General features: G+C 50.6%; 1 protein-coding gene and 1 pseudogene across 7 annotated transcripts in view; one reads left to right on the forward strand and one right to left on the reverse strand.

The window, feature by feature from the left end:
• The window catches only part of QRICH2 (glutamine rich 2), a 29475-nt gene extending 13014 nt beyond the window's left edge, over nt 1–16461 (reverse strand). For all 7 annotated transcript variants that reach the window (XM_088802413.1, XM_074319447.2, XM_088802410.1 and 4 more), the window contains exons 1-5: nt 14356–16461; nt 14074–14178; nt 12857–12916; nt 12326–12433; nt 262–3601 (exon numbers count right to left, since the gene is read on the reverse strand). In XM_088802413.1, the coding sequence (XP_088658539.1) occupies nt 262–3601; nt 12326–12433; nt 12857–12916; nt 14074–14178; nt 14356–15267 (4525 nt within the window). In that variant the 5' untranslated portion in view covers nt 15268–16461. The remainder of the gene's footprint in view (nt 1–261; nt 3602–12325; nt 12434–12856; nt 12917–14073; nt 14179–14355) is intronic.
• Nucleotides 6223–8003, forward strand: LOC109454708 (cytosolic 5'-nucleotidase 3A pseudogene; annotated as a pseudogene).
• Nucleotides 16462–16784: the final 323 nt, after the last annotated feature.

Consider the following 16784-nt stretch of genomic DNA (forward strand, 5'->3'; position numbering starts at 1 on the left):
CTTGCCCAGCGGCGATCCAGAGAGTCCGACAGAGGCATAAGAGCCTGCCTCATTGCTCTCCTGTGGCTCCTTTGCTCCTACTGGTTTAATTCCATCTTTTGAACCCTGAAGGCTCTACGAGAACCCAGAATAGCTAAGAACGGACATGCTATTTTCAGGGGCGCAGGAAGAAGACCAGCTGCCAGGAGTTGAGGACGGGGTGAAAAGGATGAAATCGACTTAGAACAAAGACAGTGCTCTCTCCACACGAGTGGTACTCACCCATCTGTGCGAGCAGGTACTGGATCTTCTCCACGTCAGTTTGGCCAGCTTTCTCCTCGTCTAGATTTTTCATGTTCTCCTTTAGTTCCATGTAGAGGCCAATGAGCTCTCCGATCAGACGGAATGTTTCTACTGCTATGGGGAAGCTAGGAGCCAATTTATCCAGTGAATCATGTCTCTCACTCTGGACTTCACTCCTCAGAAAGGTGCCCTCTTGGCCTGGGGTAGTCTTAATAGAAGTCTCAGGTTGCTTTTGATCCGAACCTAGCTGGACATACTGATCTACGCCTGGATACCCTGGGCCACGAGGGCCAGGATACATGGGGCCACGGTAGTCACGCTGGTATTCACTCGGGTATGCCTGGCCACCCTGATAGGGGCCAGGTGATACCAAATGCTGGCGATATGAGGGTGCAGATTCCACTCCTATGCTTGGTGGTATTGGGCCTCGCTGGTATGTGCCAGGAGGCATCAATCTTTGCTGATAAGTTTTTGTTGGTACCAAACCCTTGTGGTCTACACCTGGTGATGTCAAACCTTGCTTGGCTAGGAGTGGTGACACCTGGCCATGTCGAGCTCTGCTAGGGGGTACCAAAGCATGCTGATATGGGCGTGGTGATGTTAAACTTCTAGAATCTGAGTAGAATGGTGGAAAGCCTTGAACCTCTGTGCCTGATGGTATCAAGCCTTGTTCATCTGCACCAAGTTGCCTCAAACCACGCTGATCTATTATAGGCTGTACCAAACCCCGTGGGTATGCACCAGGCTGTACCAGACCAGGTGGGTATGCACCAGGCTGTACCAGACCAGATGGGTATGCACCAGGCTGTACCAAACCCCGTGGGTATGCACCAGGCTGTACCAGACCAGGTGCGTATGCACCAGGCTGTCCCAGACCAGGTGCGTATGCACCAGGCTGTACCAGACCAGGTGGGTATGCACCAGGCTGTACCAGACCAGGTGGGTATGCACCAGGCTGTACCAGACCAGGTGGGTATGCACCAGGCTGTACCAGATCAGGTGGATACATACCAGGTTGTACCAAATCACGCTGATCTGCACTAGATAGCACCAAACCAGGCTGATCTGTACCAGGCTGCACCAAATCAGGCTGATCCATTCCAGGTTGGACCAAACCTCGCTGATCCATCCCAGGTTGGACCAAACCTCGCTGATCCATCCCAGGTTGGACCAAACCTCGCTGATCCATCCCAGGTTGGACCAAACCAGGCTGACCCATCCCAGGTTGGACCAAACCTCGCTGACCCATCCCAGGTTGGACCAAACCAGGCTGACCCATTCTAGGTGGGAGCAAACCTCGCTGACCCATTCTAGGTGGGACCAAACCTCGCTGACCCATTCCAGGTTGGACCAAACCAGGCTGATCTATTCCAGGTTGGATCAAACCTCGCTGATCCATCCCAGGTTGGACCAAACCAGGCTGAGCTGCACCAGGTTGGACCAAACCAGGCTGATCCATCCCAGGTTGGACCAAACCTCGCTGATCTATTCCAGGTTGGACCAAACCTCGCTGATCCATCCCAGGTTGGACCAAACCAGGCTGATCCATCCCAGGTTGGACCAAACCTCGCTGATCCATCCCAGGTTGGACCAAACCAGGCTGACCTGCACCAGGTTGGACCAAACCAGGCTGATCCATCCCAGGTTGGACCAAACCTCGCTGATCTATTCCAGGTTGGACCAAACCTCGCTGATCCATCCCAGGTTGGGCCAAACCTCTCTGATCCATCCCAGGTTGGACCAAACCTCGCTGATCCATCCCAGGTTGGACCAAACTAGGCTGACCCATTCTAGGTGGGACCAAACCTCGCTGACCCATTCTAGGTGGGACCAAACCTCGCTGACCCATTCCACGTGGGACCAAACCTCGCTGACCCATTCCAGGTTGGACCAAACCAGGCTGAGTTATTCCAGGTTGGACCAAACCAGGCTGAGCTGCACCAGGTTGGACCAAACCTCGCTGATCTATTCCAGATTGGACCAAACCAGGTTGACCCACCCCAGTTTGGACCAAACCTCGCTGATCCATCCCAGGTTGGACCAAACCAGGATGACCCACCCCAGTTTGGACCAAACCTCGCTGATCTATTCCAGGTTGGACCAAACCAGGCTGACCTGCACCAGGTTGCACCAAACCAGGCTGACCTGCACCAGGTTGCACCAAACCAGGCTGACCTGCACCAGGTTGGACCAAACCAGGCTGGCCTGTGCCAGGCTGGACAAAAGCAGGTTGATCTGCCCCGGGTTGTACCATACCAGGCTGATAAAGCTGACTTGTGCCTGGCTGGACCACATCATACTGCTGTATGCCAGGTTGTATGATGCCAGGTGTTTGCAAAATGGGTTGTACAGAAGCTTGTTGCATCAAACCAGGTGATACCAAAGCACGCTGATCTGTAAGCAGTGGAGCCAGTCCTTGTTGATCCGTGCCAAGTCTCGCAATTCCGTACTGATCTATGCCAAAAGGTACCAATTCAGGCTGATCTGTGCCAAGTGGTCCTACAGCACTCTCGTCCATGCCAGGCTGCTCCGCACCATGTCGGTCAGCGCCAGGAAGTCTCACACCACGCTGATGTGTGCTAAGTGGAACCACACCAGGCTGACCGGTACCAGGTAGTTCCAATCCCTGCTGATCTCTGCCAGGTACCAACAGTGGCACGACAGCATCCTGACCCAGGCCAGGTGGTTCAAATCCCTGCTCATTCACTTCAGGTGGCACCATGCCAAGCTGAGTCATGCTGACGGGGACTAAGCCATGTGGATAAGCGCTAGGAGGTAGAGATGGAAGCTGATCCCAGTCAGGTGGCCCTAATCCATCCTGCTCTGGCCTGGCGTGGGTTTGACCTGGGCTGACATACACCCCCACATGTGCCGCTGGGGACACATCATGATGGCCATCCCTGGCTGAGGGCAAGTCCTGGGGACCTGCGCCCGCGTGGGCATCTTGTTCATCTCTTCCTAGATGCGCGAGGCCGTGCTGCTCTCTAGGCCTGTGAGGGTCAGACTCCATTCTTAACTGGGCCATGGAGGGGGGATGGGTTTTTGCCAGGCCCGCCTCATCACGGACCACTGGGTGCTCTTCTCTACCTGGAAACCCAGCAGCAGAGGTAGCGCTGCTTTTTTCCCTGCTAAACACCCCTTCCGAGGGGTGCCCTGATCCTCTGGTTCCTGAGGTCTCCTCTGGGCCAAAACCACTGGCCGAATCCAAAGCCTGGTCAAAACTTGAACGCTTGCCGGTGGCTTCGCTTGGAGTCACATCGCTTGGTGTTAAGGAAGTCTGCTTTTTGCGCTTAGAAAGTACAATCATTGACTCTGAGCTCTGGTTGAAGAGGAAGAAAGAAATCAGTGAACACAAGTGAAAACGACTCTGTGCGATTTGGAGGGAAGGAAATCTGCAGTAGCTGACTTGGAAGACTGAGGGCCGTTGGGGGGCATACCCTCTGGTCCCCCAAACTAAGCTGGACACAAAGAGATAGACTTTGACATTCCTGAAGGATAGGTCTCCAGATTTTTGAGAATCTGTACCTTTGCAAATGGCATCATAACATATAATTTCCCTCATAAAAGACAGCAGGGTACTGCAAAATACAAGAGATCCACGCTAACTCTCAGAGTCTACAAATAAAGAACTGAATAATTTGTTAAGTTAAAAATATAAAGTCTGCCCATCACTGGCCCATTGCTGATGGTCGCGTGTACACTGGGGCAGCTGACTCACGTTTCCAATGTAAACGCACGAACCCTCAGACCCAGAAAGTCCACAGAGAGGCGTTTTCTCTACGGACTCTTACAAAAGGTGCCAAGCTTGATCCACAGAGACAGTCTGTAGTCGTGTGTATAGAAGTAGATTATCGACAGAGGACTGACATATTTATGGTACATTCCTACGGCAGAATACTAAAAATCTGTTTAAAAATAATCATGGACCATTTCCAGTTCCAGCCCAAATGGAGTAACAGGAACTGTCTGTAACAACCCCAAACCAGCAACTATGAGACAGGGGATTTCTAGACACTGGATATCAGCTAATGAAGGTTAGCAGCTCCTGAAAGATGGGGAGACAGGCTGTGTGAGCCCCACGGTTGCCTCAGTTCACGGCTTTGATAGTTTCTAGACTGCAGTGCGGGGAAGGGGACTGAAGGGGTGCCCAGCAGACCCCGAGTTGAGGAGACAAAGCTGAGCATTCAAGGAGACTGAGGCAATGTGAGCTCACAGGGCAGATTATCAGAAGGGGAGGCACAGGGCGGCCCGGTGGCTCAGGTGGTTAGAGCTCCGTGCTCCTGACTCCGAAGGCTGCCGGTTCGATTCCCACTTGGGCCAGTGGGCTCTCAACCACAAGGTTGCCAGTTCAATTCCTTGAGTCCTGCAAGGGATGGTGGGCAGCGCCCCCTGCAACTAAGATTAAACACAGCACCTTGAGCTGAGCTGCCACTGAGCTCCTGGATGGCTCAGTTGGTTGGAGCGCGTCCTCTCAACCACAAGGTTGCCAGTTCGATTCCTGCAAGGGATGGTGGGCAGCGCCCCCTGCAACTAGCAGCGGCTGAGCTGCGCCCTCCACAACTAAGACTGAAAGAACAACAACTTGAAGCTGAACGGCACCCTCCACAACTAAGATTGAAAGGACAACTTGACTTGGAAAAAAGTCCTGGAAGTACACACTGTTCCCCAATAAAGTCCTGTTCTCCTTCCCCAATAAAATCTTAAAAAAAAAAAAAAAAAAAGAGGCGGGGGGAGGCACAGAGGTGACTCTAGAGAACTGCAGTGGGTCCCCTTGGGTGTCAGCATCGAGATGACAGACATGCACGTGTGGGGAAAATACCCGAGGTTGGAAGAGGAACCATCTGCAAGGCCGCATGGAACAGTACCCACACTGTCACGGGGTTGGGAACAGTGCCTGTTTCTACCAGCCAGTTTGGAAAAAGCTCACAGTTCAGGGGGCAGAGTTCTCAGAGAGGTGTTGCCTCAGAAGTGGAGAATACCCAGCTCTACACTGATCACTGCTAGGGACCCACTAAGACAACAACTCAAAAAATATACAGTAAGAGAAACAGCAAGGGAATTACAAAGCTACACTAGAATACATTTATTTAACACAAAAAGAAGGAATAATAGAGGAATGGGGAAACAGAAAAGACTTAAATTAAGACTTCTAGAAAACAAATAGAAACTTATAGAAAACGGAAGATGTAAACCCTACTTATCAGGAATTAAACACTCCAGTCAGAAAGCAGAGATTGGCAGGAGGGTTTTAAAAACATCATCCAGAAGGCCTGCAGGGGCCACCAGTGGCCTTTTCTTTTCAGGCCTGGAGGTGCATGAGGCCCATCCATGGACTGAGTGGCCATGGCCAGGCAGGGCACAGGGTGAGTGTCTGCATGCAGAGCGGTGCTGGCCCAGTACATATTCACCATAAAGAAGACGGGGAGACCAAACCATCGAGATGCCTGCATCCAAGCCTTGCACCTCTGGATACTGCTCACCACCTATACTGTTGTTCTAGGATAAAGTCAGGGACAGAAGAACTCAGCATATCTTAAGGAAGACTGGATAACCAAGAAATGACTGATCACCAGTCCACTGTACACGTGAAAATGAGGCCAGAGTTCCGGAAAAGTTCAGCTCTCACCAAGAAGCCTAAAAGAGTAGAAGAAATTATCTGTGGTCTCATCAGAGGAGGAGCTGCCAAACTTCAGATAATAAGAAACTTTGACATGACACTAGGTAGATTTCCCTATGAAGGGAAACATGTCATAATATTATTGACAACTGTAAGCTGGTCACAGGTCAATATTGAAAAAAGTGATCGCAACTAAAGGAAAAATATTATGCTATTTTTTTTTTTGCCTCAAAAAGTGACATTTATTCAAAGAAAAAAAAAAACACAAAAAAAAGGGCACGATATCCATCCCTTGGCTCCCTTCCTATTATGCTATTTTTAAAATTGACCCTGTTCTTCCCGCAGAAGAGAAATACCCGTGGTAAAACGGTATGCTAAATCGCATGGCTTATTGAACAGGCTTTACCAAAATCTAAATTTAAAGACATGTTGGCAGAATCTGATGTTATGCTCAAGGAAGGATAGGAGAGTGCTTTTGATAAGCTCCGACAACACACTTGGTCTCCCTGTGTTCATATTTTTGGCTGGGTTTGGTGATGTCCTAGAGAAAGTTATCCGTCAAACGGGTGTTTATCATCCACACATCAAAGTATCGGTCACCTTCATGGACTGTGATGAAAATGGTGCGCTCAAAGGACTTAAAGGGGAACTCATTCATGAATTTAACAAACATGACAGTGTCCGGAAGAACGCAGAACGTTTCAGTCATCTAACGGCAACCACTACGTAATTCTGCCGGGAGACTCCCAAGGAGACGTAAGAATGGCAGATGGAGTGGCCAATGTTAACATGTTCTGGAAACCGGATATCTACATGAAAGAATGGATGAGCTTTTAGAAAAGTATGTGGACACTTACAGTATTGTTTTAGTAAAAGATGAATCATTGGAGGTAGCCAACTATCTTACAGGAGACTCCAAAACAAGCATTCTTCAAGATGACCTCTTTCCTGTTAGTGTAACTCATACAAAAACTGTTCATCTGTTCATTTTGCTGAGAGATTCATTTATAAGATAGTCTCATTCTTCCTTGACATTACTGAAATATTTTCAGACATGTTTAAGTCATCAGCTAGAAGCGTCTTTTTCTCTACTTCTTTCAACATACTCCTCTCACCATACTTTTTTAACAGATAAAAAAAAGTCTTGGGTGGGGGGTAGGAGAAGAGGGTAAAGGGGATCAAATATATGGTGATGGAAAGAGAACTGACTCTGGGTGGTGAACACACAATGGGATTTATAGATGATGTAATACAGAATTGTACACCTGAAATCTATGTAATTCTACTAACAATTGTCACCCCAATAAATTTAAAAATAAATTTAAAAAAATAAATCTCAAAGCTAAAATTCGAAGACAAACTCCCTAATTTTTCCAAAGAGAATTTGGTAGTTTATGTTATCACAAAGTTGGGGTGGGGGGTGAGTTGTTTTGCCTTTTTTTTTTTCAATTAAGATGTAATTGATCAAACAGCTATCATCAAGTTTTTGAGTTTTTTTTTGTTTTTGTTTTTCACACTGGGAAAGTTTATAGAAATTTTAAAAGAAGTTTTATGAACTAGTGAAATAATGTGCATGATTTTATATTGCCCTCATCAGAGAGGCTGAATGGCCCTCCCATAATCCCAGCTCTGGGGACACTCGGTGATACCCAAGACCACCTAACAAGAACACGAGTTAAGTGTCCTGGATTCGTCTTCTACTGTGGCATAACAAATTACCACAAACATAGCCACATGAAACAACACGAGGTTATTGTCTCACAGTTTCTGTGGGTCAAAAGTCCAGACCCGTCTTAGCTGAGTTCTCTCTCTAGATGGGCCTCACTGCCTCTGTCCAGGCCACACTGCGGCTGCTAAGGCCCCGGGCCCTCTTCCAGGCTTTCAGGTTGTGGCCAGAATTCAGTTCCTTATCGTTGTAGGACCGAGGCCCCGTTTTCCTGCTGGTTTGTTGGCCGTGGGTTACTCTCAGCTCCTAGTGGCCACTCTAAATCCTATCTACCTGGCCCAATCCACAGGGGCCACATGGAGGCTGGCAGACCAGCATCTCTCTGATCCTTCTCCTTCTTTTAAAAGACTTGCCTGATTAGGTCAGGGCCACCCAGAATTGTCCCCCTTTGATGAACTCAAAATCAATTTATTGGCACCCTAATCATAGGAGATATATCCCATCACATCCACAGGTCTGCTCACACCAGGGGAGAGGATTACACAATGTGTGTACACCAGGGGGCAGAAATCTCGGCAGCCACGGGCGTGCTGCCAATCACCTGTGCCCTAGAAAGGCCTCCAGGACTGAAAACAACCATTGCAAACAAAACAAGAGAGCAAAGGAAACTGACGCCCTGGGAAAACCTTGAAAGCGAGCCTTTAGAAGACACCCAATCCACTGCCAATATCAGAAAACCACTCCAGAAGTGACTGCTGTGGGCTTTGTGTCCACATCATTGCCCACTGTTCAGATACAAGAATATCAGAAAACAGCAGAAAAAAATTTGGCGTAATTTACAAGACTAGCCAATCATTCAGGAATTGCCTCAAGAGGGAAAAGATGACTGTATTAGTAAGTTTCCTATGGCTGCTGTGATAAATTCCCACACACTTAGTGGCCTCAAAGAACACACATTCGTCATCTTACAGTTCAGAAGGTCCAGCGGTCCAACACCAGTTTCACTGGGCTAAAGCAAAGGTGTCGGCAGGGCTGGCACCTTTGTTCCTTCCAGAGGCTCTGAGGGGAGAATCCATTTCCTGGTCTTTTTCAGCTTCTACTAGTGGTTTGCATTCCTTGGCTCCAGGCCTCTTTGCTCCAATCTCTGCTTCATTGGCCCCACCCAGATAATCCAGGATAATCTCCCATCTCAAGGTCCTTAATTTAATCACACTCACAAGTCCCTTTTGTCATATAAATTAACACTCCCAGGTTTGGGGGATTAAGACCTGAATGTCTTTGGGGGCCATTATTCAGCTTGTCACAGCGATTAAAACTAAAGTTATGGTTTTACAGAACAACACTTTGAAATCCTAGAAAAATAGCTACAGAGGTGGGGGGGGGCAGGACGGGGACTTAGAATTTTCATTAACGGCATTAGATGAGACCATGTCCTTTCTGAGGACGACAGGAATTAGAAACAATACCATGTTGCCCTCCTCACATGACCATGCCGTAGACCCCTCTCCTAGCCCTCTAAACAACAGACTATCACAACACAGCCCCCTTCCTGTTGGGAAAACCTGGAGAACACCCCTCTCTGTTGCTTGTTCCTTCTTCCCTATACCCCCAAGCCAAGAATTTTGAAGTCAGAGGTGCCAGTCACTCAATGTTAAGACAATTTAACTCCCTACACCTTCCAAGATCATCAGTGTGGCAGGATTTTCTAACCAAAGTGTGCCTCATGCCATCTCTCTCGGTATTTCAGTAAGCCTAAAATGGTATCTTTTTAAGATGCACCATTAATTTATGTTCCTGTAGGAAAGGGGAAACACGGCCAATTAATTAGAAAACACTATCAACTCTAAGACACGTCCTGAAGTCAGAGACGCTGATATGTGGGAGGCGCCGGGGGGAGGGGGGGGTGTACATCTTGGAGTCAATGTGTTTCTGTGAGTCAAAATGCATGTCTTGTAAGCCCCTCCTTCCCTGTTAACGTCCTGGGCGGTGATCTGCACCATGAGGCTGTCCAATGAACGGCCAGAGACAGGATGAACCCAGAGCTCCCTCTGGGACGGGGGCTTCCAGACCTCACTGCCTTCATTGAGCTCCCCAGCCCACCACCTGCTGCTTCCAGGACCTCACGACATTATGGAATTCTTACTTGTTTCCCTGGGGGATGAGCCAGGACGTCAGACTTACTCATTTTGCCCAGTTAGTGAAGTCACGTCTAATCTTGTAAAGCCCCTTCCTGAATTGCTCCACTATTCTTTGGGTCCCGAAGCAGAGTATATCCAAATGGTGACCACAGCCTCACAGGTGCTCACCTGTCTCTCTCTCAAAGTAGGCCTCCAAGTAGGAGTTTTAACTTTTGCTTTCTACTTTGTCCAGCCTGTCAGGCCATACAGCTTCAAAGAGAAATGTCCTTTACCCCAGACATGCCATTTCTGCAAGAGAACATCTGTGCTCAAGGTCCACGGACCTAGCAAAACAGCCCCTGAAAGATTCTTCCATTGTTAAATGCCCGTCACAATGGATCTAGCTGGCACCCCAGATTCATTACCCAGATCACAGGAAGGTGAGGAAGCCTTTTCCTCCCTTAGACAAGTTTTGACTTGAGTGCCAGGGTTTGGTCTTTCTGGTAAGCCTTTTATTTTTTCTTACCATTAGAAGAAGTACAGGAGGTGAAGGGGCTAAGAAGGGGGAACAGGGAGAGGGGGATTAGTGGAGGAGGAGGGAGGGGGAAGAGGAAGAGGGGATGGATTGGATTGGAGGTGGAGGGAAGAAGGGGTTGAGAGGGAGGGGGATGGGTGAAGAGGAGGAGGGCGAGAGGAGGAGGGGGAAGAAAGGGAGGAAGGAGTAGGAAGAAGAAAAATTGTAGTTATCACCCATCTACTGAAACCCATAATTGGCCTTAGAAAGGCCTAGTTTGGAAATCCTGACTTTGTATTTATGTTAAGGGATCCCACCAACAATGCAAGAGAAGTTGGTGCCCAGAATGTTGTACTGTCTCCACCTGAGACAGTGAAACTCTGCTCTCATTCTGCTCTGCGCAGTGGCTGAACTTGCCATCCCCAGAACTTGTTCTCTGGCTTCTCAAAAATCTTTGAATATTTATATTTATTCTCATTGGCTTCTGGAGTTGTTCCTGATTATGAGCAACTGTGAAAACACTGACACTCTTACCTGGAGAAGTAAAAATGTCCACAGGTGCGTATGTCGAAGCTTATTTGTAGGTCTCACAGGTGGCTTCTGCAGGTGCCCTGAGAAAATGTGTGCTCCCTCAAAATATACGGCAGTGGTATGTGTAAAAAAGCTTTGGTGTTGAAAAAAACAAAACAACAGTGATCTATAAATGTCTGATCACTATGTTGTACACCTGAAACTATTATAATATTGTATGTCAACTATTATTTAAAAATAAAAAAAATTAAAAACAATGAAAGCAAGGCCGGCCCGGTGGCTCAGGTGGTTGAGCACCGTGCTCCTAACGCCAGGATTGCCGGTTCGATTCCCACATGGGCCAGTGAACTGTGCCCTCTACAGCTAAGATTGTGAACAACGGCTCTCCCTGGAGCTGGGCTTCTGTGAAGCTGCTATGAGCTGCTATGAGCTGCTGGGAGCTGCCGTGAGCAGCCGACCGATGACTGGCAACTGCCTGGGGGGGGGTGGGCGCAAGGCTCATAATACCAGCATGAGCCAGGGAGCTGTGTCCTACACAACTAGACTGAGAAACAACGGCTTGAACTGGAGTGGGGGGAGACAGAAAAAGGGTGAAAAACAAACAAACAAACACAGTGAAAGCAGAGGCCTTTTTCTAGGCCCTTCCGTTTGCAGGCTTTTCTTCCAACTCTTTCTGATGCTACTTACCTCTAAAGATGAGCCCAGAGTTCAGAAAACAGTCTTAGAGGCTACCGGAGGGGGGCGCCCAAGAGGGTCTTTTGTACTCAGGTATTTGTCACGCCCCAGATGGCCACTTGGTGGCGCCAAAGAGTTCACTCTCTTCCCTCAGCTTCTGTCTGTATAGCTGGGTGGCTCTTTTTGAGGGACCCAGATGCACAAAGCCAGGGGAAGGGGAATGTGCAAAGACCAAAGGAGCAGCTGACCCTTGTCCTCGAGGACCACTTGAAAATACCCATATTATTCAGATGAAGAAAGGTTGGGGACTTGAAAACAATTTTGGTTGTTCTGTGCACTATCTCAGGATGGAGAGATATGCCTTTGCGAACGTTAACCCATGTGTAAAAGTCACCATCAGCAAAGGGCCCCCTCAAGAGGTTTTCTTTCTAGGGTTGGTCACTGCTGTCCACTAACAGTGAAGGGACTCATGCATTTCAGGACAGGCTGTAAAAGAAATTCTAAAAGCTGTGAAAGCAAATTGGGTACCATTTTTTATCCAACCAGTCGGCCAAACTCAAAGAGCTGGGTACCAACAGGTCATGCCGGTAGGGTAGTCAGAAATAAGTTATCTCCGACATTGCTGGGGGGGGGGGTCTAAATTGGAACCACAGCCATGGGAGGCAATTTGGCAAAAGTTAGCCAAATCACAAATGCACATTCCATTTCTAGGAATTTATCCTACGCATATGTTCACTCGTGTGAATGGCACATGAAGCACTGTTATGAAACTGGGGGAAGAAACATTTAAACTATCCATAATAGGAGATTGTGAAATCATGAACATCACATAATGGAACAGTGTACAGTAGTAAAAAGAGGGAGGTTCGGGGGAGCCCCACCTGAGATTGCTACCCGGCCCCTGCCCCCCATTTGTTCACCACCTGTGTGGCCTTCCAGCCGTCAGTAATCGCTTGCTCCAGATCTTCCCAGGTGACCATGGTGGCATCTTCTGCAGCAGGAATCAAACTCACTTTCCGGGTCAATAGCTCCTGATAATTTAACAGACAACATGTATACACACACACACACACACACACACACACACGCACATACACACACATACACACACACGTACATGCACACACACACACACACACACACACACACACACACACCCCTAGTTTAATCCCAGGAAGTTTTAGGAACAACACTGAGCTGACAAGACGCTTCCACAGCCCCAGCCCCAAGGAGCAGTCACTGTGAGTCTTGGGTAGCTGGCTTCCTGTTCCATGTGGGCCCTGATGGAGCACTGGACATGGATGGAAACGATTTCCCTTCAATCCAGGGGCAGTGCCCTGAGAGGCAGAGGGCACACATCACTCTCCCCTGGAGGGACACAGACATCCAGGCTGCGGGCATCCATCCTTCTCCCACCCACTGCGGGCCCTTCCCACAAAGCTAGCAGACATTACCAGATGTTCCTCCCGGTCTCTGAGTTTACTCTCTACTTCCTCAATCCGTTGTAGGAGTTTCTGGAAGAAGAGTTCAGAGGGGGAGGATCAAAGCAAGCCCTCCTGTGGCCCCTACACACACACACACACACACACACACAGGCACAGGGGACAACAGGAAAGCGGGTGGGTGGATCTTAAAGGATCAGAGGGTAGAGAGAAAGCCGGTAAGCCAGGCAGGCTCCCCATTCTCTTCCCAGCCAATTAGAGGAAGGGACATGTGTGTGGCAGGTTTGTACTGTGGACAGTGTGCCTGGAGCAAAGCTAATGCCAAGAGGGGAACCTTTGGTCCTGGGGTCCATTTCAGACAAACCACTAATGAGACACTGCTGCACTGCAGACCAAGGCTGACGTCACCTCCCAGGGACAAACATTATTGTGGACTTCCAGGGCATCTGACCGTCTGCATTATTTAAAGAGAAAAGCACCTCAGAAGAACCAAAGCAAATTGCTAAAACTTAAGTTGCTCCTTTTAACGTCTGCAAAACTCCGTAATATAAGAATCCAAAGGTAAAACAAGCTTTTCCTCTAAAAAACAAAAACAACTTTAACCCAAAACACCACAATTTCCAAAGCAAAGCTTCCCAGAGCAAACGTGAGTCCGGCTGGACTCTCAAGCCCTAGGAGGAATGAGGTGGGTGAAATGGGGTCATGGGGGCTGAGTCCCTGGAGGGGGTGGGGTCAGTCTAGGCCACTTCCTCCTGCCTCCTTTGAGCTTTGCTTCTCCCTCAGATCTCTCTCTCAGTCTCTCCCTGGGCGTCCTCTGAGCCATCCCTCCTTGTCTTCCAGCTCTAGTCCCCTCTGGGGGCCTCAGATGGGTCTGAGGTAGAAGCTCTGCCTGGAATCATCTGATAAACTTGTGCAGAAGGATTCAAACTCCAAGAAAACAAAGCTCCAAGTGAAAGTGTTGCTGGGCCTGTGGTTGGGGTTTGAGGGGCTGAGGGGGTGACCCCAGAACTCTCCATCTCAAGCCCCCTCCTCTTGGACTGAGCTTTACGTCTCAATACCCACCACGTTTCTTTATTCTTGTTTAAAGGAAATTCAAAGAATTATTCTGAGAGGTCGTCAGCAACCTTCTGGGTGGGTTCAGGTTCCTTGGGTGTCTGATAAGTGGTGGGTGAGCCTCAGTGAAAACAGGGGTGAGGGGCTACAGGGGGTGGGGACTCCATCATCCTCACCTGGGGGCTCAGCTCTGGGAACTCCTGCACCTCTCCCTGGGCCTTTTCATGGGCTTCCTTCAGAGTTTTCACGTCTTCCATGACGTTCCGGAGCAGCTCCACGGCCTGCAAAGGAAAGCATGGGCCATGTGGGCCCAGGCAGCACCGAGGCCTGGGGCCCTGGCCTTCCCTTCACCTCCCTGCCCCGGCCTCCTCCCCACACTGGTGGGGAGTTGTGGGTGCCTTTGGGGCTCAGCTCCAGCAGCAGCTGGAGAGCCATCTGGAGGGGCCCCGCCTACTCACCCGGGGGCGGTCCTTCCTGATTCTCATCAACCCCATTCGCTCCTTGTCCGGCGTTGCCTTGTCAGGCTTTGATGTGGCCGTCTCGGGCATCAGCTTGGCCATGTCGGGCATTGGCATGGCCATCTCCTGCTCCTCCAGCCACTCCGGGGCGTCAATGTCTAGCCTGCTGGCCAGGGCGGTGACATGCTGCACGTGGGTCAGAATACCCTGCACCTGGCTCTCCATGGTCTTGACCTGCCGGCCCAGGTCATGGACCTGCCCACCTAGGTCCTGCACCTGGCTCTCCAGCGTCAGGGACGGTGCCCTGGCCACGCCGCTCTCCAGCACCTGGGCCGGTGCCCTGGCCGCGCCGCTCTCTAGCACCTGGGCCGGCGCCCTGGCCGCGCCGCTCTCCAGCGTCAGGGACGGTGCCCTGGCCACGCCGCTCTCCAGCACCTGGGCCGGTGCCCTGGCCGCGCCGCTCTCCAGCGTCAGGGACGGTGCCCTGGCCACGCCGCTCTCCAGCGCCCGGGCCGGCGCCCTGGCCACGCCGCTCTCCAGCGCCCGGGCCGTCGCCCTGGCCACGCCGCTCTCCAGCGCCCGGGCCGGCGCCCTGGCCGCGCCGCTCTCCAGCGCCTGGGTGCTCTCCAGCGTCTCGGACGGTGTCCTGACCACAGGGCTCTTCGGCTTCTCCTTGGACACAGCCTCCTGCACAGCGCTGAGCGAGGGCCGCGGGGCCTCAAACAAGTAGCTCTGCTCGGGCGACAGGGACTGGATGTCCACCACAGTGTCCTGCAGGTGGAGGTTCTTGAGAATGGCCACAATGAGCGTGTGCAGGGCCGTGAAGTTGACAGCGCCCACTTCTGGGGTGCCGATGGCCAGATCGGCCAGCTGCCGGAGGGAGACCTTGGTGGCAGCCATCAGAGGCGGCATCTTGCGCTCTCAGGAGCTGTTGGCTTCCGCGTCCCTACAGGTAGCCACGTCCCCCTCACTGCTTGCAGTGCTCCGGGGCCTTTCCGGGCCCCTGCACGGCCACGGGGCACCCTGCCCCTGGGCCTAGCCGTGCCGGGGATCAGTCTCCGTCTGAAGCCTGCCTGAAGGATGGAGAGGAGCTCCCAGCAACCCGGCTTCCAACTCTTCACTCCCAGAACTCGCACCCGCCTCTCCGGCGGGGTCGGGGGACCACCGACCCTCCTTCTGCCCACTGTTGTCTGGTCTCTGCTCGAGCCCTGCGCTGTTCTCTCCTCGCGCCGGCGTACGTTTGGAAAGGGGTGGGGGTGGGCGACCCCGTTGTGGTGCCCCCCACCCCCCACGCCCTGAGGATTCCGAGGAAGAACTCCGGCAGACGGGACGGTGCCAAAGTGGAGGCAGAAAGGTGCTGGCCTTGCAGGACCTGCCCAAACTCGAAACCACACCCAAACGCACTAGGGAAAGCCTTTCCTAAAGGGGTCTGGGGAAGCCTGGCCACAGCCCAAGACGCCACTGATTTTTATCTTCAGTAAACGTTCCCAAGGACAGGCGATATGGGACAGTGCCAAGGCATTTTTATCAGAGCACAAACACATTAGTTTGGGGAGAGGGGCGGCCTCCTAAGGGCCACACGGATTCCAGCTACCCCTTAACCTAAAAAGGCGCAGGACTCACTCATCTTTGGAGGCCACCAACAATGCAGAGACTTAGTGGCATCATGGTAACTATGCTTTGTTCCATTACGCAGGGCAGGGGCACAAATCTAAGGGATGGCCCCTTGGGGACAGTTACTCTATCATTTATTCAATCAGAAGGGAGGGTAACTCAGACCACTCACCACTCAGGGGACATCAATTAGTCACCAGATGACAGACCTTTCCTGTGCTGGGCTGGCCTAATTTATCTCAAAAGAAACGCATCTGGTGAAGTGCCAGCATGTCAGCTCATTACAAGGCAGGATCAGACGGACTGGACCAACATGGAGCTCTCAGCAATTGGTGCTGGTTTCCCCACACCAGATTCTTCCTGAAAACGTAAAATATTCAGGAAAGCTCGTGTTTATATTCAGGACAGCAAAAAACCTGTGACTACATCTGTACTTACTCCTATTTTAACTACTTTCAAATTCAAATTTTTAGATTAGTCTGAGCTGGTAAAATATAATTGAAACTGGTTATGTGTGTCCCCCCACCATCCTTCCCCCCCAAAAAAGCAGTGTTCCCTGGGAATGAAATTAAACGTCGTAAGTCTATGACGTCCATGAGCGTAACACAGGATTTTGCTCACCGTTGTATTTCCAGTGCCTGGCACACAGCAGGCGTTCAGGTGGTTGATGTCTTCAAAAGAACAAATCCTTTGTGTTCTCTTGTGCACTCGTGCTCTTCCCGTATACGACTTAAAGCCAGATCGCAATGCCTTGGGATCAAGCATGTGCTGTTGGGTGCGTGGGCTTCCTCAATTCTAAGTTCAGTGACTTACCA

The sequence above is a fragment of the Rhinolophus sinicus genome, chromosome 12, assembly GCF_057876585.1.
Source record: "Rhinolophus sinicus isolate RSI-liver-muscle chromosome 12, RSI-T2T, whole genome shotgun sequence".
Classification (NCBI taxonomy): Eukaryota; Metazoa; Chordata; class Mammalia; order Chiroptera; family Rhinolophidae; genus Rhinolophus; species Rhinolophus sinicus.